General features: G+C 35.6%; 1 protein-coding gene across 1 annotated transcript in view; it reads left to right on the top strand.

Annotated features, from left to right (window-relative positions):
- LOC145661926 (neutral ceramidase-like) overlaps nucleotides 1-25,656 on the top strand; it is a 151,807-nt gene that overhangs the window by 6,746 nt on the left and 119,405 nt on the right. Inside the window, exons 3-4 of the mRNA XM_081727275.1 lie at nucleotides 12,842-13,018; nucleotides 18,150-18,277. Coding sequence (XP_081583401.1) covers nucleotides 12,842-13,018; nucleotides 18,150-18,277 — 305 coding nt within the window. The remainder of the gene's footprint in view (nucleotides 1-12,841; nucleotides 13,019-18,149; nucleotides 18,278-25,656) is intronic.

The following is a 25,656-nucleotide window of genomic DNA, read 5'->3' as shown; positions in this document are numbered from 1 at the left end:
TGTACAAAATCAAATATCGTAAAGTAACCAAGGGCAACAGATACCTGACATACGCATTTAGACCAATCCCCTTTAAAATCGGACTATTCATTCGAAAGTTATCGTAGCTTTCACACGACTACGCTCAAAGTAAGAACAAATACTTGAATTCGGGAAAATTCCCCTTGTCGTATTGCAACCAAAACAATAGGTGTCTGGTGAAAGCAAACGTGAGCATTTTAAAATGAGTTCCATCAAAATCGGACAATCCGTTCGAAAGTTATCATCGGATGCCACATGCAAAGAGACAGGACGGCCTGTAATACGGAGCTTCGCACCCAAAATTCTCAAGGTTTGTTCTACGACAATCTCAAATACTTAAAGGCATTCGAGCGCCGGATAGTAAATTTTCGAAACGGAAGTTTGATAAGTCTTCAGCCTTATCGAATTTCCTTACCTCTACCTATATCAGTAGATGTCTCTATACGGAACTTTAAATTAAACCCTCGAAATCATCTGTAAAATTATTTTTCTGCCTGTCCCGTTATTGGCGCAATCAGCAAAGTGACTATTAGTACACTAATGGTGTATTGGATTCCAATTCCATTCGGGTGAGCATGTTTTCTCTTCCTCTTTCTCTCTTCTGACAGAATGCTTAAACCCTGTACAGATCTGTGGGAAAAAACCTTTTCCTTCAGTTCATTGCTAAGGAGAGAAGTTTTAAAATGAACACCCTGCATATATGTAATACATATTATATACAACTATGATAACCTCGAATACATTGTTTCTTCCGAACACTCCGATAATCCCGAACTTTTCAAAATATTCAAGCGACTCGATAAATGCGATCATATTGATATTTTTCTGTATTTGCTGCTTTCAAACAATTCGAGACTCTCGAACAGTTCAAGTGTCTCGAAGTTGTCTAATGTTTCTTACATTTCGAGTGCCTCGAACACTTCGAGAGTCCCGAACATTTCGGGAATCTCGATCATTTCGAGAGTCTCGAACATTTCGGTAGTCTCGAAAGTTCGATAATTCGATAAAATTAAAATTCTTTATCGATGAAACGGTTTTGAAATTTTATCGAATTGTTATCGATTACTCGATTATCGGAACAGCCCTACATCATTGCTATTTTTCAGTTACTTTCATTTACACCAAATATAGGGATGCGCACGAGTTGAGTCGAGCCGAGATTTAAACCTGTCTTGAGTAGTCGAGACGTCACGAGAGGTCTGGAGAAAATGTTGTCTTGACTCGAAATTATGTTTTTGTCTAGACTCGGTTCGAATTCGAGATGAGACGTCTCGAAATTCGAGTCGGGACGAAATATAGGAGTTGAAATATACGCACACATCAGTCAGAACATTATGACTACCTACCTAATTGTCAGTATTTCCACCTTTGGTACGGATAACAACGGCGACGCGTCTTGGCATGGACGCAATGATCCTTGGTAGGTCGCTGAAGAGAGTTGGCACAACATGAGCACACACAGGTCACCCAATTCCCCTAAATTTCGGGGACATTAATTATTAGTTTTAATTAACAGAATTGGGATGAAAATTAAATCTTGATCTCGAAAGATTAACTATTACGTTTATGCGTTCTGTACCTTTCTAAAGTAATAAATGCTGGAATTGTTTTCAAGGCTGTTTCTGAGTGAATACTTCCTTCAAAATAATATTAAAAATTATAGAAAGATTCTCGAGACATTCTAGTCAAGTCGAGATTTTTACGAGCAGTCTCGACACGAAAATTCGAATCAAGAAATGCGTTTGTCTCGACTCGTCTCAAATTTTACAAAGTGTGTCTTGACTCGAATTCGAGTCGAGATATGTATGCACATCCCTAACCAAATAATAAAACACTGTCGAAAACAAGTTTTGCTATACTGCAATTTATCATTAACGTAATATATCGAAAATACATTCCTCTTTTATACGGAGAAAAGAAACTGCGAGTTCACATGAACAAAACGTTCACAACGTACCCTTCAGTTTTATCGTGACATGCAGTAGGATGTTCCTCCCATTCACGATGTTCATGTTGAAACCCACGACACCAATCTAATTGATTTCAGTACATTTAGACTGATAAAACTTCATCTACAACATCGACTTCAATGACTAGTGGAAAACGTGCATAGAGTGGAATCCCTGTGAATGTGTTCCAATGTAGTTTGTTGAAGTTGCGGTGCCATTCGATAGTCTTTTCATAGGGTAAGTATACTTTTTAAATCGGTCTCAGGAATATTGTTTGGCGAGACGTAAAATTATGTAAATAGTGACTATTTTTGCTTTGCAAATTACATACAGGGTGTCTCGAAAGTCCCCTAACATAGGGTAACTCTGTTGTTATCAGAGTTACAACAAAATGTAAGAGGGCAAACCGTCTCCAAATATGATGTTTCCAATCTAAAATGAAGGATTAAAAAAATCGTACGAGCCGTTTGGGCTGTATACTCTTTATGCGCCTAATGTTAATTGAAAATGCAACGTTGTCATTTACCTGGACCCACAATATAAGTAAATTAAGTTACTGTTTGAAATGGAGAATGGCTATCGACGTTATTATAAAAGACAGTAACTTCATTCACTAATGTTGTGGGTCTAGGAAAATAGCAAAGCTGCATTTTCATTTAACATTAGACGCATAAAGAGTGTACAGCCCAAACGGCTGGTCCGATTTAAAAGAAAAAACTTCCTTCACTATAAATTGAAAACATCATGTTTGGAGACGGTTTCCTTCTTACATTTTGTTGTAACTCTAAAAATTATTAAAGTTACCCTATGTTAGGGGACTTTTGAGACACCATGTATATTGCTGGATTTGTTCTCGTACATAAGAGAGCATATATATATATATATATATATATATATATATATATATATATATATATATATATATACGCTTACAAACTTCTTAGAAAACTTATAAACACATGAAAGTCACATCAATTCATAAAATAATTTATTTTGTACTTTCTAAGATATTTCAATCATTTCACTGTGCAACCGTACATTTTCTTTTATAATTCAAAATTTTTACAATATATACATATTTTTATTTGGCTGTTCTGTAAGTAACTGAGACTACTTACGAGAATGTATACAGCTGTCAAAATTACAATAATGATATATGTAAATGCATGAATTGAATGGCAAGCTAGGTGGCTCAGTGGTAGGGCGTTTACCTTTGGTGAATAGAGTCCTTGGTTCAATACCCGGCAAAACTTTGTAGTGCACAACTTCATGTCCATGAGTTTTCTCGAAGTATTTCCGTTTCATCTCAAATTTTTATTTTACCAATTCTTTCATCATCATTCACTTGCCTTAATCATCCATTACCCTTAGCCTAAACGACATAAACGTAGGACGTTAAACTGAAAAAAATCATTTAATTTTTTCAAGGCTTATAAATGCAGAGTGTTTCAATAGAATTATTTTTTTACACATACATTCATAACATTATTATTAGAGAAAGAAACATTTACGTAAAAATCACTTACAGAGAAATTGCCTGTACACCTTTATTTATTAAAAGTTACATAATTCCGACTTAAAGACAGAGTATGTTTAATTTTAGTTTAGAAACATAGGCAATGTATTGAAAATTATCGTACAGTTGATACGAGGTTTGGCTATTAAATAACGAGACTGGTGTCATAAATGTGATGTATTGCAAAAAAAGTTACAATTGACAGTTATCACCTTTAATATACTCCGCTTCCCTATCTATACACCGCTGCATACGTGCCTTCAATTGTTCAAAGCAATGCTGTAGGTCTTCAGATGTCACTCTGTTCAATAACTCTGCCATTTTTCGTTTCACCTCTTCCACAGACTGAAAATGTGTTCCCTTCAATGCACTTTTCACTTTTGGGAATAGATAAAAGTCACACGTGTTAGCAAGTCTGGTTCTGCTTTGAGTCGTTCCATGACGTCACAGCAAATGGTCTTTCGAATGTCTTTTTGTTCCTGAGAGAGGTTTTTCGGGACAATTTTTGCACAAACTTTTGTCATGTTTAAATTGCAAAATTTGTCTTGGATAATTTGTTTTGTCATGCAAAATTTGTCTTACTGTCTTTTTGTTAATGTTCGTCATTTCTGCGATCATCCGAATGCTCAGACGTTTGTCTTTTCGCACAAGTTCATTAATTTTTTGAACATTTTCGTCCGTTCTTGAACTCAAAGGGCGGCCGGGTCGTTCATCATCTTCAACCTCCTCCCTACTTCTGAAAATCGTTTGTGCTATTTGAAAACTCGCGCACATAGCATTATCACTATTCACCAATTTTAACATTGCATAACATTCCGTCGGTGTTTTTTTTTAATTTCACCAGAAATTTGATGTTACTTAACTTTACTGTTTACAATGATTCCGGCACTACTACAGAACACTGTCCTCTTCAAGCATGCAAAGAAAACAAAAACTTTCAGAATCATGAAAAAAACAGTGGCTGCTCAAGAAGGTTCAAGATCAACAACACATCATTAGCTACCTCCCCTCCACGTTCCTGCGCAACGGGAGGTGAGCAGTCTCGTTATTTAATTGCCACACCTCGTATATACGTTTTTTTGGGATTTTGAACCGTGATATAACAGGCTAACTAATTTACACAAAATGCGAGTGAAGTTGTAGCAATGTGTGATTTAAAGATAAGAGTAATCTCTGAAAATTGAATATACAGATCCATGAAATTATTAGCTGCTATACAAAATTAATTAAAGCTGAACAATGAGGCGAATAATTGCTTTAAAGCGGAAAGCAAAACAAAACAAAAAAGTGATAAAGAATTAAAAGCAAGCTAACAATGTGTGATTTGTGTAATTACTGTTCATTCATTACACCAAAGTCGATAGGCAATCAAAGCGAACTTTGGCCCCCTACGCTGATGCATATGGTGTGATGTGATATACATGAATTTTGCTGTTGTTTCTACCCTCAACTCCTGTAAAATGAGGTTTAAAATATAACCGAACATGTACTAAGAATGAATTGTAACTTTCATAATAGCAATCAGAAATTTCTGAATATTTTATTACACGTAACACCAGTTGGTGAAATAAATAACACGTTTGAATGTAATTATGAATTCAATTGAACACGTGTCATTTATTTCCTAGTCAGAGGTTCTGAGATAAAGTTGGAATTCCAGAATACGACATGATTTGAAATTTAGAGGTACAATAGTTGCTGTATTTGTATGATTATTTCATATTAATGTGGAATTCAACGCAAATATGTACACTCATGTCCAAAATAATTGTCGCGTATCTCTGTCTTCTTGTAAGAATATAGTTTGATAATGATTTTGCAGGGTACTCTTAATACTGATATTATGTGTATAACCGGGAAATGTATATTTGTGGTAAATTTCATAGGAAATGAATTATAAATACGAGAATTTGAGTGAGTAAAACAAAATGTTGCTAAATGGACAAGAAAGTTCTACTTTCGTTTTATTGTTCTTATTTACTGCTCTTTTGACATGAAATTTGCCACATATATGTCTTTGCCGATTATACATATACTAACATTATAAGAAATACCAGGCTAATTCGCTATCAAATTATATTCCTACAACAACATATTTATAGACATGCGACTATAATTTTGGACATGAGTGTACAATGCGCATGAGTAGAGTGTAAAACAGCAAACATAAGAAAGGCAATACATAGAGTCGTTTCAAGCATCATATAAAACTTAGAAGAAAGACAACGAGCGCCTCATGCAACTCACTAATAAACCAACATTTTCATATTATTATTTTTTTAACTGTCATACAGTATAAATTCTCACTTCGCTAATATAAGGACTATGAAATTAAATACACTACAATTTTACAAATAACATTCTCTCATATAATATATACAGGGTGTTAATGAACTATACCAACAAACTGTAAGAGGTGACTCCTCGCATCGACGTAAGTCAAAGAGTTCCTATGGACATATGGGAAAAAGTGTATAGTTTCAGAGCTAGGGTTGTCCAAAATCACGAAAAGGCCAAATTTCAAAAGGCCCTATTTCGAATTCGGGGACCGCCATCCTTATCAGCGTAACGGAAGTTACGCATACGCAATTCAAAAATGCACATTTCATTAATGTTCAATGAGTATAAAGAGTATGCAGGGTGAAAGGAGCTATGGACCTTTAAAGTTCATTTTTCCATGTTTTCGGCAACCTATAACGAAGGGCGCCGATTCAGTTACTTTGACCCAATCATAAAGTCAGAGCATATCTCAAAATTCTTGCCATCAACCGAATTTTGAGATATGCTCTGACTTTATGATTGGGCCAAAGCAAGTAAACGATAAGTCTTGATAGCAATGAACACGGAATCCTTTGGCGCGATTTCGGAAATGTTAAGGATTGTCAGCAACACGGTTTCTCGTATTCGGAGAAAAGCATACTGCGATGTTATCTTTCACGCTTATAAGTGAAGAAAGCTGAAATATACCGTGACGAAATACATCGCATCACACGTTATTCCGAACACACACATACACACATACACACACACACAATAAAGAAAAAGATGGAGCTGCCGGTTCCTAACCTTTCTGACTTCCCTCCGAAACATTGGATGTCGATTGTTGTCAAGGCTTACCTCCTGCCTGCTTTGGACCCCTCCTTGAAATCAGAGTATATCTGAAAATTCTATTGAGAGCATATTTGAGAATTATATCCAGTACAGAATACCCTGCACACCCATTGAAAATTGATGAAATATGCATTTTTGTATTTGTATGCCTGACTTCCTTTACGCTAATAAAGACCACGATCTGCGGTTTCTCGTATTCGAAATAGGGCCTCTTGAAATTTATCTTTTCACGATTTTGAACAGCCCTAGCTCTGAAACTATGCACTTTTACGGATAGGTACATATGAACTCTTTTTTCTTATTTTGATGTGAAGAATCATATCTTAGGGTTTGTCGGTATAGTTTATTAACAACCTATATATATAGTTTTAAAACAACACCGACAACGTTTGGGAAGTGATTCCCGACACAAGACAAGACAAAAAGTATAGATCAACCTGGATACACAAACATCTCCGTTCGGAGTTATAGGCAAGAGCGCTGGGCGCCGGGACTCAAAACTCATGTGGAACCCCATGTGTCTTTATGAATATGATTTTTTAATATGCATTTTTATTGTTATATGTATTTATTTATGAATGCCCCCCCCCCAAAGTTACAGGGAAATCGGCGCCCTTGATTATAGGTTGCCTAAAACATGGAAAAGTGAACTTTAATGGTCTATAGCTCCAAAACTATGGGACCTACTGTAGTCTAGTCAAGACTTCACTTAGGAACTAATATGTGCGTTGTCCAAAAATACATGTTCAGAATTCTAAGGTACTCACGCAACAATTTTTATAGAGGAAGTTTGCCTTCGGGCAAGTAATTTGAAGTACTCGCCAACTACCTCTATAAATATTGTTGCGGAAGTACTTCAGCATTTTGAAATAAGGTTATTTGGATAGGGTACATACTAGTTCCTAAGTGAAGTCTTGACTCGATCACGGCAAGTCTCATAGTTTTGGAGCTATGGACCTGTCTTTGACAGCTTATAACTCCGAAAGGAAGCATTTGTGCACCCAGGTTTATCTATACTTTTTATCTTATCTTGGTACAGCCCGCAGCAAAAAACCTGCAACATAAGCATGTAAGTTTATAAGTTTATTGTGAAACGACGAAGTCTTTTGCTCCAAAATAAGTGTGCATGGGAGGACGCCGAGGTTTCGCCTGATTCGTGCCACTTAGACGTTATTTTGATTCCCTGCGCTGCTAGGCGTAGTTTCACTAAAAACTTACATGCTCATGTTGCATTTTTTTGCTGCGGACTGTATCAGGAATATGATCAGTCGCAATGGAAGATTGGAACACAGATAATTGTGTTACCTTAGTTTGTAAAGTTAGGCGCAGAGTCGAGCCACACATTTCAAAATTGAATATTGAGCAGGCGTGATAGCATAGTATGAGTTACTGGTAAGAAATTGGAAGAGAATAGGATGCCATTTTATAGAAATACCATAACAGTTACCATGGACATCGTTAAAACGTTGAACAATGTGTTTTCTATGTTCGTGCTTATTACGAAAAGAAGTCAGTCATTAAAGCGCAGCGGCTATTCAGACATTTCCTTATTATCTGACATAACGGTAAAGATCCATTGTAACTGTTGCAGTGTTCTTATGAAATAACACTCTATTTATTTTCCATCCACCAACCGCAAACCACTCCAAGCTGTCCTATTTTTTAGCACCCTGTATAATATTTACACACGCTAAATTCATACATATTTGATTATATAATTGTTTAGAAGATTACCCACTTTGAAATCTGAAACGAAGGTAAAATTCCAACATTATTGATATTGCTCACACTCTCTCCGACTCTTAAATGAAAGAATCACTGAAACTAACTTTGTGACAGTTACTTGTAGTAATTCAATTTAAAATAGCGATTAAAACTAAATCTATAGTAAACACATAATAGTCCACACTTCTTTTAAAGATGAATCGTAAATATTATTGTTAGCTTTGTTACTTTGGCCTTAAAAAGCGGAAAGGAAATTTGAATTTAAGACGATAGTGAATCTTAAAAAACAAAACAAAAAAACTCCCTTGGAGAAAAGATCAGTGAATTGTTTTCACCTTCTGCAGTGCGAGAAGAGAGAGAGAGAGAGAGAGAGAGAGAGAGAGAGAGAGAAGGGAAGTTTGTTTTGATCGTTTCTCATTGGAAAAGTTTAATGAATACTAATTACTAAGATTTGGATTTTATGGAGCAGTTTTCATAGCGAAAAACGAAGGGAAAATGTGCTAATTATAAGGCAAAAAGAGGCATAAAAGATGCTGTTTCTTCGACTACTTTGATGATTACTGTCTTTGTAAAATAAACAAACTACGTATTTGTATACTCTCTCTCTCTCTCTATCAATATATATATATATATATATATATATATATATATATAGAGAGAGAGAGAGAGAGAGGGAGAGAGTGAAAGAGGGAGACGGAGTCAAGCAGGTGTGCTTAACAGCAATAAACACTTAAATTGATAAACGTTTGTTTCCAGTTCGAGATGAAACTTCTTTGTAGGTGTAAATCTTCCTGATATAGATACAGCCAATTTCAAAAAGATTCACTGCATTCATTAGGCTGTTCTCAGGTGAAAATTCTCTAAGTCCAACTTCAGGTATTTTCGGAAACAGTAAACCAAAGATGCTACTTTCGAGTCTCTAAGAGCAAGGTGAATCTTCACAGTTGGGAGGAATTTGCGTCGATGTGTTTTTCTTCTTTTAAGTGCAATAAGAAATGTTATTAAGTGCAAAAAAACGTAACATTCATTCAAATAAGGAATGAAACAGTATTTCGAAAGTATGCACATGTTGAGTACGTGCTAGTTTCGTCGCCTACGTTTCCATACGTAAAAGAAAATTCCCAGTGAAAGGAATGACAGTGAATGTAGTTCTCGCATCCATAGTCGAATGAAAAAGACAAAGGAGAAAAGAAACAGCATTTGCAACGGATGTGAATGTCATTGTCTTGGAAATTCAGGTATATTTCTTCAGAGACAGCTCAGTGGTTAAACGCCGGACTTCCAATCGAAGATTTTAAGTTCGAATTCCCTTTGGGACAAACCTTTGGTATCTAATGATATATTCCTCAATGGATGAAAAATTATATTAAATAATTACATTAAAATAATTCAGTTTACATACACTCATAGGATAATCATTTGAGGATGTATGTAATTATTATCTTTTAAACAATTACATCTAAGATGTGGAGCGTGTTGGCTCAACATAGATATATTATATATGAATACCAAACACAAATTAAGTAGATCGGGTAGTAGCAATAAATGTGACAGCCAATTCATAAAATCCGAAACCATGCCCATAGGAAGTTCACGAACCCGGGGGTAAGTCGCTTTAAGAGATTAACTTTTGCTTTGGTTAGGAAGAGAGAACTTACTTAAATAAGTTTTCAGTTCAACACTCAGAAATGCATTTTAATTTGGAAGTGATAATTGAGCATTAAAGATTATGAGAACAATTGAAACAAAACTCAGAAAAACGACATGGGTAAAACAAAATTTGAAAATAATTCACAAATAACTATTCATAAAGTTAAAGCAAGGCAAAGTTGAATTTTCAATCTTTTTGTTAAACAATAATTTAGGAATTATCCAAAAAAGTGCATCAAAAGATTGCGATCTTGGCTAATAATTAGTTTTTGAAACAGGAGCCACAACATTTTTGAACGGCTCCTAAATCGAGGTTTTGTATTTTCTACGGAATGAGCATGAGCACATCATACTGAGCTAAGCGATAGTTTGAGTTTGTCTACACTTTATGTAGTTCTCCAGATATAAGGCCTATAAGAAAATTTTTGCCTGAAATATATTGGAACTTTTGATCTGAAAAGGAAATTCCCGATCAGTGCAGCTCATACATTTCTTTAAATACTTTTGTCTTCTGCCCCCTTCCACATTTAAGTTCTTTGGAACAGTCAATGTTAATTTCATTTAACGCTATACTAAGCTTCTATATGAATTGTTTATAGTCATCAGGTATCACCAATCTCCTCTTATATAATTAATGAAAGGATTCACTCTTTAACGAATCTGTGTGTTTCTGACAATGACTACTACACATTCTGGTAAACTTGACCCCGAATTACTGCGTTAAAATTAAGGAAATTAAGTCCCTTGTGAGGTTTGAACGTGGGCCTACGCTCACTGTAAAAGAGCACAAGAATTGTTTAATTCGAGTAATCTAGAAGCTCCCTTCCCTCTTTCAACGTTATTTCTTTATTTATGTCAGTGTTAGAGTCACAAGAACGGAAACTTTCCAATAAATAGAGAGATTGAAACAAGATCTGAAACAGTTTCTCTCTAACTCTTTCAATGAGGTGTGACATCGGGATCGTGATTTCTTAATGAATGAACTAAACTCTAATCAGCATTAGAGCTACCAGATTTTAATTTATATTCAAGGTCACTGAACCCAAAATCTGATGTTAGTTTCTCTGTCTTTTAAGTAGGTACTAGAATTAATTCTTAAAATGGAGAAAGTTAACCAAACAAAAACGACATACTAGTTTGAGAGTAATAACTAGAAAGCGGATTTTAAGGTGCAGCACCTTTTCTAAAAATTTACTTGTTATAACAACCAAAGTTCAAAATATGTATTTCCGGGCATAAAACGAACTGAAATGAACACGCTTTGTTGGACATTTCTTGTGAATGTTGCACTTTTTTTTGCTAGATTAATAAAATCTCCCGTTTTTTTTAACTTCTTTTAGCCTTCAGCACCTTTATTGCCCTTTTTCTCTACTTTTTTTTTTAGATGGACAGAACAATATGTTTTATTTTCAATCTGGTTTACATATAATATTCCATAAATTTAGACACAATCTTGACGTATTTGCTAGGGACAAGTTTGAACTGAAGTTGTGAAACAATCCGGACATAGAAACCTTTGTAACGTCAACTGAACTTCGTGTTCATGTGCTTATTACAAGATATGCACCACTGGTTTCCGTTGATGTCGAGCGAAGTTTCTCTACATAGAAGGGTCTCCTGAGTTCCAAGCAACAGAAACTAACATTCGGAAACATAGAAATGTTGTGTATAATCAACTATAACCAGTTTCTAAAAACCCAGTAGTATGTAAAAGGGGGTTCCTCAAACTACAATATTGCTAAATTAGTGTTTTCTTTTTTAAAACACCGAGTTTGTTTTAACCACAATTTTAGTACAAGAATGTTGAATGTTGTACAACTCTGAAATTAAAAAGGAGAATTTTGCTATTTATGTGAAATGTTTAAAGCCAAGATTTTAACAACATTTGCTGGTGTAATGAATAAAGAATGTTTATGTAACTGTTTACTATAGCACTTAATAAAGATATCCTATTAGTATATTTTGCACTCTTTTGAATGATTTTTCAGCCCCTTTTATTCCCTTTTTTCTACCACATTTTTGCACCTTAAAATCCGGTCCCTAGTGATAACATTGAAAGTGGAATCATAAATTAAGGTATTCTTAAAATATTCTTATAGGTACTGACAGTCGTGTAAATTTTTCGAAAAATTACTTGAAGATAGGGAGGTTTGCCCTGTTTACTTAACGCACATCAGTATTACATCCATGTAAATTTCTTCTTCAAAAACTAACTGTTTAAGAAGAATTCTTAATAGTGGCAAGAGTATTTTTATCTTGAAGAGTTCAGAATGTAGCACTTAGAAGGAGAGAAAAGGGGTTAGGAGCAGATTAATGAAAAAAAAAAGGTTTACGAAGGGTTGAAGAGTGCAGAAAGGAACATAAAAGATGCTGGAGAATTATTTCTATTTCTATCCAGAGGCAACATTTGGTACAAAGGTTATTTTATGAGAACCCTTTCTTTTTCTAGAAGAAGTTGAGTTGATTTTGAGTTTAATATTCCGTTCAGCAGCAAGACGGAACTGGATTTACTTAGTAATGTAGAATTCGAATCACGTGAGCTCCCGCTGGGAATCGAAGCCGAGACTTCCATGCCAAAGTTGCATACGCTAACCACTTAGCTACGGAGCTTTTGCCCTAAAAAGAAAAACTGACCACCCGAAAATCATAATCCTACAAGTAACAGACACTAAACATGTAATTCCTTCAAATAGATTGTTGTTGTTTCATCATTGCTTAATTTTTCGTTATTTTCATTTTAAACTTCAACTTTTTACATTCTTCTGATATATTTTATGTTTTCTTTAAAATTTACCGCATTTCTTGAGTGAAAGTTGATAGATGTTTAGTGTGCAAACTGGATAATTCTTTTTTTGTTGTTGTTTTTTAGGTAATACGAGTACTTCAATCGAAATTTGGTAACGTGTACAGAGAAGACAATGTAATCTTAAGTGGCACCCACACACATTCAACACCAGGAGGATTTCTGCAATACTTTCTCTATGATATCTCTGTTATGGGCTTTAACAGACAGACCTATGTTGCTTTACTCAGTGGGATCGTTAGGGTAAGTATTGAGATATACTGAGATTTATTTTTTGCGTATGAATGAGAAATACATACAATGGTGGAAAAAGTTTTTCAAAGTAGTTTTTGCAGATAAAAATCGAAGCATGCAGCACAGAGAAATGAAACAAAATATTAACATTTTTTGGAATCTCTAATTAAAAAATGGTGTACTTGGTAAGATGTCTAAACATATAGCTAGCAACTAGTCTGTCTGGATTCCAATTTCACTGATAGTGGTTCACTTGTTCCAATGTGACTCGTAGGTTCATTCAGCACTTGTAAAAAGGTATCCGGGGCAAGGTTACATGGTGCTATGACCGAAACATGGTGCTAGTATCACATCATGTATGTACCTGATTCTAAAGAGCAGGGATAGGTAACTTCATTTAGCCCTTCGGCCTGTCCAGGGTGGAAGACCGTCTTTATTTTATTGATGCGAGGTCGTTTAGATTTTCACCGATCTTTTGGTTGATGTCCATTTGTCCAGGACTTTTCAGGAGATACCGTAGCAGAGTATGAATTTGCTCTTATTCCTTTATTATTATTATTATTATTATTATTATTATTATTATTATTATTATTATTATTATTATTATTATTATTATTATTATTATTATTTTATTATTATTTTATTATTATTATTATTATTATTTTATTATTATTATTATTATTATTATTATTATTATTATTATTATTATTATTATTATGTAGCCCCATGTATATGACATTACATTTTTGTACACATGTGAGCTTTGATAAGAATACAGACTCATTAACATTAACGCTGCATCAAGAGAAAGTTAACTGTCTATTTGTATTAAGGAGGGGTGTCCGTGTTTTGGCCGCTTACTAGAATTTTGTCAATCCACGGTTTGCTATTGCTTGCAGAAGTTTATTTTTTGGTCGGGAGATGTATATAGAAGTTCAGTATCTATGTGTTATTTTTCCCCCTGTCTATCTTGTCTTTCACACATATGACACGGACTCAAATTTTTAACACAACTCTGAAAGTTTTTATACCTTTTTTCTTGGAAATTACTGAAAGGAGTCGTTGAATTTTTACACCACACACCCTACGCTAGCTTGTAATGCTACCGAACTAGGATTATTTTTCTAGGTTACATACAAAGCCAATGATTGTTTTCCAAAAATTCGAAGAATTTTAATAATGTCATTTTTTATATTCACCAAAGAGTAATTGAGAGAAATAAAGGAACCATGTTATAATTCTAGTTCAGTATATAGGGGTGCATCCGTATAAGTAAGATTTGTGCGAAATCTGGCTACTTTAGCATTAATAGTTTGTGAGAAAATGGTACATGTATGTCCAAAAATGCAATTTTGAGAAATTTACAATTTAAAATTTACAATGAATTTTCATCGATGAGGCAGATCACAACATTCAGAAAGCACCATAATCATATTCCTCGTCTTTGGCTGTGCTTTCTTCATCTTTCCTACACCTTCTTTTCTTTATTCTTGATTCCTTAGTCCCAACTCAGATTTTCTTATACACTTTCTGTCCATGTCTCGCAGTAGTTTGGAGATGTATTCACCGCTTGAAATTCCCATTTTTTTCAGAATAGCAGTTCTTGCTTCAGGGCCACTACTAAAACACTAAACAGAATCATACACTGCAATTTGTATGATTTTAGAACGCAAATGTAGTTTCTTGACATCGTTGAAATGTCAATGCAATGAAACTTTCTATGGAGTTCTGTGTTGTCCCACGCAAATATATTCGCAAAAGGGCGAGATCCGAAAGAGCTCTGTAGATAGGCACGATGGTATCCATCACTGCAGTAGGCAATGAATGCTTATCTTACCAGTACTCAAATTCCACTGAAATTCCATACGCAGCCTGTTTTTCTTTGGATCATTACCAGTTGCCAAACTTGTATATCTATTGTCATGGAACGTACGCTTTCTGGAAACACCTTTACATCTTCCCATTAAAAAAATAATTACTGATAACACATAAAACCGGTCTAGCTTATTTGTCCTTTCATACAAATCCGGCGTGCGCTAAGTTTACTAATACAGACTAGTAAGGAAAACTAAGAACTATGAACGAAGAACAGTAAACTACAGTAACCTAAATGATGTGTGTATTCTTTTCGGAACGACAAAGTAAAAGTATATTTACTACATCATTACAGAAGAGTGGGATGATCACACAACCTGGAATGAACGTCAAAATTGAAAATAGATATATTTAAGCCTGAAAAATGCAACGGAAGTACACAATAATTTACATTTCTCGAACAGAACCTGATGTCGTACGAACATGAAACTTCAAACACAATAGATTCTGAAAATGATACTTTTCAAAACTCGCGAAATTTTGACCCAAACACGGACATTCTTCCTTAAGAGATGATGAACTCTGATCTACAAAGCCAGAACTAGCAGTGTTGAGAGACTATCCAGTTACTACTCACTATCGAGTCATACATGTTCCATTTACCCGTCCATAGTTCTTAATGGATCCAACGCCTGAGAGTTTAAATATATTATTATTATAGATGACATGGTTTTCATATGTGTTTTGATGTGTGTGGTGGCTTCCAGTATAGAATATATAGTTATGGACTTTAATTCAGCGGTTGAGGCAGTTGATGAGATGAGATGAATTAAGAGATGATGATGAAACATGGTCTCGAAAGCTGTAACGAATATTCTTGAGAGTTATTCTATACCATTAAACTGCAAATGTGACATTTTACAGGCCCTAACCCTCAATGGACCTACGCCAATGAGATATTCCTGCAATATTATAAAGCCTTTAAAGAACATTATAATCTAATCTTTAGTAACAACATATATACACTTACGTCTTAAGTTTCTGTCATTTAGACTAAAGGAAATGGTAAGAAATGAATGATGAAACTGTGATGACTGATGAAAGAACAGTACACAACACTCATATTCTGAAGAATTCAAAACCACCAGAGACAGTGTCTTGCAACCATCAAGTTAATGTATTAGGTCGTTCAACCAGGTTAACCGCTGGGTATAAACCTACGAATGTTCAACAGACAAATCTCTGTGAAGTATATACTTCTTCGTACTGTAATAAACCAGGAATGTTTCACACTGGCGGACAGAATTTGTCATGTGCAACAGAATATTGTTGTAATGAAATCATAGTGAGCCATTCGTTGCATACATGGTACCAAGATCCGTTAACTCAAGGTATCTCCTCACTCCAGTTCCTCAATTTCTAGTGTTCTAGATTATCTTTTAACGGTAACGCAATGCTCAGTGGTAGAGGGTTCACTTCTGATGCGTGGGGTTCCTATTTAATCTGGTTCTCTTCAAGTGAGTTTTGTTGTGGATGAACACCATGTGCTTGGGTTTTCTCGAGTTTGCCCCGCTTACTCCTACTTCCTTAATTTTACCATAACAGTCTTAATTCCCTTAGCGTCGAAGTATAATCATGGGACATTAAAATAAAAAGAATGAAACACAAAGGAGCAAAATTCTTGCCCTACATAGTTATACTAGCTAGATTAATTTAATTGCCAAAAACACCGATCTAGCTACTTACACTTAGCACTACCGATTTTCTTTGTTAGCAGCCATCACTCTTCTGTTGCGCCATGATCCACTGTTAGTATTTCTTGGATTCACTGAGAAAAAGAAAAGGAGTATATGGTATTAAAGGCCATTTTAAACTGAGTGGTTTGTGGTGTAACAGTTTGCTCCTACTATCCTCAACAAACCACAGCAGACAGAAAATCAAAGCGTTGGTGAATGATAAAGTGACCAACAAATAGCAACATACATGGTACACTGTCAATCCTTTTCTAGTTCATTCTCCTTATTGACACCTTTTCATTTCTCTATTTGTTACAGGCAGTACTTCAAGCGTAAAAGCGTGTTCATACGTACTATATAGCGGACAGTTGGAAATCGTTGTGTGTGTATATATAAGGCTGAATTCTTCTGTAGTTAATATATTCTCGTGTTTCCCTAATTTTCTTTAACTGTTTATCCGAGTCACTGGTTCAAGTCTAGAGCGTCTTGCTACCTCATACATCGGTTAGTTGGAGAGAACTGTTCTGTATATATATATATATATATATATACATAGTGTTCATTTATTATGTAGCCAAAATTCACTGGTGAAATCCTCATACGTAAACAAGAAAAAGAGTCCATATGAACATAGAGCAAAAAGCGCTTTGTTTCGAAGTTACGAGATGCTGAAATCGAGGAAATTGTAACTTTGAGGCTGCTTAACTCGAAAACTATGAGAGATATCAAAGGCGGTTAAAGACATATTAGAGAAACTAGTACACTCTCTATACAAATAACCATGGGGCGTATCGGCACAACGGATTTTATAGAGGGAGCTGCGGTATAAGTTCCGCTTTTCCACCTCTCTCTCTAAAATCATGTGCGCCGGTACAACCCAACTCTAAAACATGGTTAATTAGCTAGAAAATGTACTAGTTCCTCTAATATGTTTTTCATCGCCTTTGATATCTCCCATAGTTTTCGAGCTAGGTAGCCTCAAATTACAATTTCCTCGATTTTGGCATCTCGTAACTTTGAAACAACGCGTGTTTCGCCCTATGTTCATATGGACTTTTTTTTATTATTTAGGTATGAAGCTTTCAGCAGTGAATTTTGGCTATATATTAAATGAACACCCTGTATATATACTGATGATTTTGAAGGATTTTTACTAAGATCCTTCTCTATTTCACTCTCTTGTCTTTCTCTCACCCGTGCTGTCATCTACTTGTTTCGCTTTAACTGCGTCAAGCAGAAAATCGTATCCGTACTCCAACATCTTACGTTGAGCAGTTAGGTAGGACTGGGATAGACCTCTAGTTTTCCATCCCTTTGACCACCCATCTTTATTTTGAGATATCACAAGTCTACAGAAATTTAAATTAAGTTACAGTTGTTGCACGTACTTACATAGATTAGAACTTACTTTTAGACAAGAAATAGACATGGCAAAACATTTGGGGAAATATCAGGAATTGTGATTATGAGAGATCATAATCTAATCCACTTCACTGTTCAACTACGAAACTTTGCGAATGTTAAATATTCCAGCATGTAAGGCGGCTTTGTTTTCGGTTATTTAACTACAAATTTATCATCTTTTACAGAGTATTGAAAGAGCACATCACAATATGCGTTCTGGAAGAATTTATGCTGGTCAGGGAGAAGTAAATGAAGCTAACATCAACAGGAGTCCAACCGCATACGACAACAACCCAGAAGACGAAAGGGCAAAGTAAGCCACAACATGTTTCGGAAATAGAAATTTATTATATTTTATATGTATGAAAATAATGTTAATTGAAATTTATTGTAATTATAATGCAGAAAATGGGTTTAATAATATATCTAATTCCGGAAATTTTTCTATATAGAAGGAGTGGAATTGAGTGGTGTTCAGAACAATTTGATTGAAATAGACTTTGATGGGAAAGAACTTATATTCAAAATTTCTCTGGTTTGAAAATAAAGAATTCAAAGAAGAAGGGCTATTGAACTTCTCTGGAAACGGGAAATGTTGAAGAATTGAAATTTTCTTCTAAATTTATAGAAGGAATTACAGTTTCCGCGACGGGTGTATTGCTAAAAGTCGGCTATCTAGATAAATAGATTGCTCTTCTGGTTAGTTGTAACGATGATTAACATCCTATTTTAGTACCAAGACAATATGAGACGTTCACTTACAGGTTAACGTGGGATTCGTACCACATAAACTTCCATTGGAATTGAATTTGTTTGCCCTGCGTCCAAGGTCTATACTCTAATCATACAGTCATAAGAGATCTCAATTGCCAATCTGAAATCGATAAATTCGCTTTTACTCTTGAAACGTTTTAGCACCACTTCTTTGGTGACATAATTTATATAATTACTGCTGTAGGGTAAATTTAAATATATATATATATATATATATATATATATATATATATATATATATATATATATATATATATATATATATATATATATATATATATATATATATATTTATGGGCAACTGTGTGTATAGCTCCTGGAAGTTATGTTTCATAGAAGAAATATACCGTTTAATAAAAGATTTGATGTTGCATAAGTTTGTCGGGATAGTTCATACCACTGGCTCCCAAACTATGAATTGGTATACCTGAACATAATTTTATGTTACAATGTTCTTAGTGCTTGGCTTTCTCTGGTTTTAGACGCCGCATTACTAAAAGAACTTGAAGAAGCTCCAGTTTAAAGGTCTCTTATAGGGATGATAGCGAGACCGAAACTAGTGTCAGTCTTGCTTCGAGATTTCGAGACAATATCTAGATCAGGACGGACTGTAAAATAGGAGACGAGATCGAGACGGATACTTGAATCCCGAGACGATACCGAAAAGAGACCGAGTTCCGTCTCGAAAGCCTTCGTCTCGTCTCAAATATTAACAGAAGTTAGTGAAATTTCATTTTTTTCTTACTAAGAAGGTGAAAAGATTGCCTGTGGATGGTATAGTGATTGGCGTACCGACGGTAGAAAGAGGAGCGAATGCTACCACTCAAGTAAATCTTAAATGTTTTAAACAGCACATAATTTTGAGTTCGGATTCAATATATTTTATTCTCTTTTCAGTCATTTAAATGACTCAAGAACAGTGTTGCCAAAATATTCCGAAATTTAATTTTGTAAAACAAACTTATATGGTTTAAACTTCTCAACGTTATATTTGCACAAAGTTTAAGAATCTCCTGTGAAAGACGTGTTTAAAATGTTTAGTTTTATTGTAATTAGTCATGTAAATAATAGAACATACCAACCTTGTTCTGAAAGTGAAGATAAAATGATAAGATTGGAGGTCAATAGAAGAAGGAATTCCAGAATAGAATAATACAAGATCATGAAAGAGTTCAGATTACACCAGAGAATTAACTAAACCGTCAAGATATATGTAGGAAGAATTCCCTCAAATCCTAGGATTTAGCACTTTGCGGTACAACTGTGAAACCATAATTTAACAAACTTGCCACTGAATATAATGTTTCTTCAGTTGTAACTCACATTTGCGCAAATGGGTTGCGTCTTGGTTGAGAGGTCAGGTGTCCTAAACTGTTTCTTTGTAGTATCTTGAGCAGGACCGAATTTATATATTGTGACCCTGTGCTCTAAATAATTTGCTGCTCCCGCACAAAATTTGCCACCCCCCAAAACGACCAACGACCAATATTAGAGTAGAATTCGTAGTTGTTTGGGTCCCTGAGATGAATAGTGAAAGGTTTAATCCAATTCAACTTCAAGGTCATATTCCACTCCCCAAGGAGGGGACGAGATTTTAAAAGTAATCGGAAACGACATACATTAGTGTTGAATTCATAGTTTTCGAGGTCGCTGAGTTTAGTGGTATCAGTTTTGATGACGATCAAGTTCATCCTCACCCCTTGGGATGGGATGGGAGAAGATGACTTTTCAAAAATAATCAGATAAGCTAAGCTAATTAATAACTACTGTAATTAGAGCGAATTAAACACATTAACATATTTTCTCGGGCTTGCTCGGGACTCTGCAGATTGCTAGTTTTAAATAGTACTTTATTGTCAATCTTAAAAACAATTTCAAAATTTTGCCGCCCTGTGCTCGAGCACAGAATAGCACTTACCTAAATACGGGCCTGATCTTGGGAAATCTTGCTAATTGCTTCAGTTGTCTATAACACTAGTTAACAAATTTAAACTTTTTGTTTGTTACATGAGAAAAATCACCTGATCTTAAAGGAACTTTTTGCGCTGAATTGGAATATGCACTCGGTTTCTCTCCATCACGTACAGTTTTCCCGTAACAGAGGGATTTTCGGGAAATTCCCTCAAAAATTTCCCTTTTTCAGATATTTTATTCCCCTAGCTCCTGTCCCCTTACATATAGTAACATAGAAATTATACCTAAGTATACCTTGATTTATATTTAATAAACCCTAAAAGTTTCGTAAAAATAGCTTTGTTCTTTCTAGAGAAATAAATATATTTGTATGTATACTGTGTGCACTGTTTATTGCACCTGATAGTAATGCTTTCATATCTCCTGAGTTGGGGTAAAAACGATTTGCTTTATTACTACAAACACAGACATAAAAATGAATATTTACAATAGTCAACAACATACTTGTATTGGTCTCTGTAAATTAGAAACGTGTATAAAAATAGAATGTACTTCCAACGTATATTTTTTTTAAACGTACAGTATATGTATATCTTAATACATATATATACAATTCTCCAAGTTTTTTCGTTTTGTTCATGAAATGGTTATCAATATTTGTTATCAAATGTAACAGAATGCAAAAGAACTTCCACTTCCCGAGCCCCCTACCAACTGGGAAGAGATATGGCCAAAAGACTCTGATGATGATAATGACCTTGATGAACCATCGACATCAACATGTACATCCAAGGATCCAACGTTCATCCCTGACTGTGTTCGCGAGCCACATTTCATTCGGCAATGTGAACTTAATGACCTAGTCCGTGATTTGCACCTGACAAAACAAGAGGCGGAACTTCTGGGATCAAGGCTTCAGCAGTGGAACTTATTGGATGCAGAAACGAACATATCAGTGTACAGGAAAAGGCACGTTCAATTTTCAAGCTATTTCTCAATGCAAGATAATGTGTGCGTATGTACGGATATAAATGGGTTGATGGCGGAGCTAGGAATTCCTTACGTTCCAGAAGAATGGAGGTTATTTATCGACGCGTCAAAGGTCAGCCTTAAAGCTGTCCTTTTACATAATGGAAATAAAAAAACCTTCTATACCACTTGCGCACTCAGTGAAGATTAAGGAATCCTATGCTAAATCTGATAAATTACAAGTACCATTGGTGGCAAATATGTTGTGATCTCAAGGTAGTTGGTATTTTATTAGGACTGCAGTGCGGTTACACGAAGTACCAATGTTTTTTATGTTTATGGGATAGCCGAGCTGATGACAAACATTATGAAGTGAAGGAATGGGAACCTAGAGTGAATTACGTACCTGGAGAATGCAACGTCAAATACGCTCCTTTGGTAGATCCTAATAAGATATTACTACCGCCACTTCATATCAAGTTAGGACTTATGAAAAACTTTGTCAAAGCCATGGACACATCTGGTGAAGGTTTCAAGTATTTGCGAGATAAGTTCCCTAACCTGAGTGATGCTAAGATTTCACCGGGAGTGTTTATTGGTCCCCAAATTAGGAAATTAATGCTTGATGATAGCTTTGACAGCAAGTTAAACAGTGCTGAGCTAGCTGCCTGGACAGCATTTAAGTGTGTTGTGCGCAACTTTCTGGGCAATAACAAAGCTGAGAGTTACACAGAAATCGTACAGGACATGATACAGAAATACAAAGAGTTGGGTTGTAGGATGTCTTTAAAAATCCACTTTTTGCACTCCCACCTCAGCTTCTTTCCTGCTAACCTAGGTGCTCTCAGCGACGAACAGGGAGAAAGATTCCACCAAGATATAATGGCAATGGAGAAAAGGTACCAGGGACGATGGGATCCTTCAATGATGGGGACTATTGTTGGGGTCTTGTTAGAGAATGCAACATTTCTTACAAAAGAAGGAAGTAGTGTACGTTTTTGTAACCCAATGGAAGTTTCATATATTGTGATAGTTTTGATTGTCTTTTCATGACCTTTTGGTACATTTGTATTATTGTTTATTGTAAATTGTCACACTTGTAAATTATATTGTATTATATTTTATATATGTGTTTGTGGTAATAAAGCAAAACGTTTTACCTCAACTTAAGAGATCTGAAAGCATTACTATAAGGTGCAATAAACAGTACACACAGTATACATACAAACATATTTATTTCTCTAGAAAGAATAAAGCGATTATTACGAAACTTGGAGGGTTCGTTAAATATGAATCAAAGTATACTTAGGTATAATTTCTATGTTAGTATATGCAAGGGGACAAGATCTTGGGGTGTAAAATAAACGAAAAGGGAAATTTTTTAGGGATTTTCCCGAAAAGCCCTTTGTTACGGGAAAATCGTACGTGATGGAGGAAAACCGAGTGCATATTCGAATTCAGCGCAAAAAGTTCCTTTAAGAACAGGTATTTCCTTTTATGTAACAAAACCTTTGTTAACTAGTGTAAGTGAGGAAATGTCCCTCTTGGACAATTTTCTCAAACTTCTGGTCTGCTCAGAAGTAGTAACACTTCTAAAACTTCCAGGATGACACGGAGTTTCCCCAGGCCCGTATCCACGGGGGGCTAGGGGGCCGGGTCCCCCCGAAACTTTGGCTGGCCCCCTAAAAGTTTCACGGTAGGCTTGCAAATGAACTATAATATTGTGATGAAGTATAATATGATTGGGTCGGGCCCCCCATAACTTCTACCGGGCCCCCCTAAATTTTTGGGCTGGCTACGGGCCTGAGTTTCCCCTTTCTGTCGATAAGGCTGTTCTCGAAACTGTGCATTCGTGTAGAAATGCCAGATTTTACAGCAGTGTGATTAACGTTGTGTCTTTCTTACACTAAACTTAAGTATCTCTTTCGTATTTACATTCTCTTCCATTATTTAATGTAATGACTTTTTCATTGGATTGACTAAATGCCGCACTGTCAACACCAACTAGTTTTTCTCACCAAGGGCGGATCAAGGCAAAATTTTTACCCGGACAAAGTGACTTTTGCCGCCCCTCTAGTTCTAGCCTACATTTTACATTTTATTACACCGATTTTAATATTTTAAGCCCATTTTTCAAAGAGAAAAATTAATACTCGTGCATGATATAGGTATATTTAGTATAAAGATAACCAAGAATGTTCTGTCGCTTTTTCACCCACAAATTTCGAACATTGATATGCTACCTAAGGCGTACCTGGAAGATCAAGAATAGTCCCCATCAGCATCGACGACCTTCTGCCAACGTTCTGGAAAGCCATGGATTCCATTGCTGGAGAACTTGGTGGGCCGTGAAGCGAAGAAGGTATTAAGTGAATTTTACACTTCTACTACGGATTTGAACAGGCGTCCTCTAAGGTGATTGTCCAAGGAATGGAAGAGGTAATAATCGGACGGTGCATGGCGGATGCAATATCCGGGGAGTATGGCGGATGCAATAGTGTTTCCCGTCCAAGGCGTAGAATGGTGTCCCGAGTCACCTTAGCCACGTGGGGCTTAGCGTTGTCCTGTAACCGGAGGACCTCTTTTCGATTCCGAAGTGCTGGCTCCAGAGTTTTGGGTTTTTCTTGAACACGGCTGAACTGCTGACAGTAACAGTTACATTGATGCTCTGATCAGCTGGTAGCAGTTCCCCATGCACGATGCCGCGAGCAGTCCACCAAACACACAGGAGAACCTTCTGGTGCAATGCTGGTTTCGGCTGTCTTGGAACCGGTTCATGGGATGCTAACCAATGATGACGGTGCACAGTAGTCGAAATAGCAAAAATGCTCTACAAAACTCCAAAATGAACTCTATCACTGGAACGAGCGCCTATAGCCTTTTAGTATGGGAATGTCCACTCTATATAAAACAGATGTGTTTTTCATTCTGGCGTTACTCGTTCATGAGAAAATACCTGCCGAAAATGGATAATTGCCCGTCATTGTGAAAAGCTTTTCGTGTGTGGTAGTATGACAGATCTGTTACTCTTAAATATGTTGATTGTTATGAAATGCTAAATATTGGTATTATTGATCAGAACAATAGCAATCCTTTAAGACCAATAGCAGGCCTCTAAAGCACTTCGTATGTGCACTGGGGGCAGTTTTACAACACCATATTCGAAAACAATGCTTTGCTATATATTTGTAGACATTTAAAATTTTCCTAACAAGTCCAATGTTTCATTTTGATTTTAATATATTCTGTGGTCTCTCAATTAATGATTTTTCTTAGAACTAGCTGCTATTTCCTGTTACTTTGCAAACGAAGTATCTGAATCTGGAGGCGCGTTCAATGCTCACAGAGACTGACTGCTTGTCCCGTTGTGTCGTGTGATCTTGCCACTTAGACAAGTCTTTGGCCACATGGTAAATAGCTGGAGGATTTACTATACCCATTGCTCCTCTCCCAATAGAGATGCTAAGTGAGGAAGCTGAGAAGTCTCGAAACAGACTTCCGCAGGTATCGCTAGAAATGGTGCATTAAAAACTATAAGAAAGATACAAACCTAGATTTGCTACTCATTTGTCATCGTCTCACCCGATAATTTCATTTCAGACCAGTGTGCCCCAAATCATAAATATATGTCGAACGAAATGTTACAACTTTTAAATAGCCATCGCCAATGTATGGGCACCAGGAACTTTTGAAAATAATTAATTTAACAATCAAATTCTGTGATTTTTATTGTGCTTGATTGGACAATTCCCACTGTTTTGTTTTCAAATTTACATGTTGTGAGGTAGTTTCGTTTCTGTAAACATTTCGTACACGGACTGACTTTTGGTTAAATTTATTATTCAAGTTTATATGTAAGTTTTCGTTACTGTGGTAAAACATGTTTATTTTGTTTACAACGAGACCTTTACTCTGCAATTTTAATAAGAATAACATTACCACAAGTTCTAAATTGTTTTTCTTTTTTTTTATAACGACCCGAGATGGTATTTGTAAACCTGATTTTGAAAATGTCGATTGTTTTTCGCCACCTAC

This window comes from Thermobia domestica, chromosome 10, assembly GCF_964235325.1.
Source record: "Thermobia domestica chromosome 10, izTheDome1.hap1.1, whole genome shotgun sequence".
In the NCBI taxonomy this organism is placed as follows: domain Eukaryota; kingdom Metazoa; phylum Arthropoda; class Insecta; order Zygentoma; family Lepismatidae; genus Thermobia; species Thermobia domestica.
The sequence above is the reverse complement of the archived record's forward strand: the minus strand, read 5'-3'. Positions and strand labels throughout refer to the sequence as shown.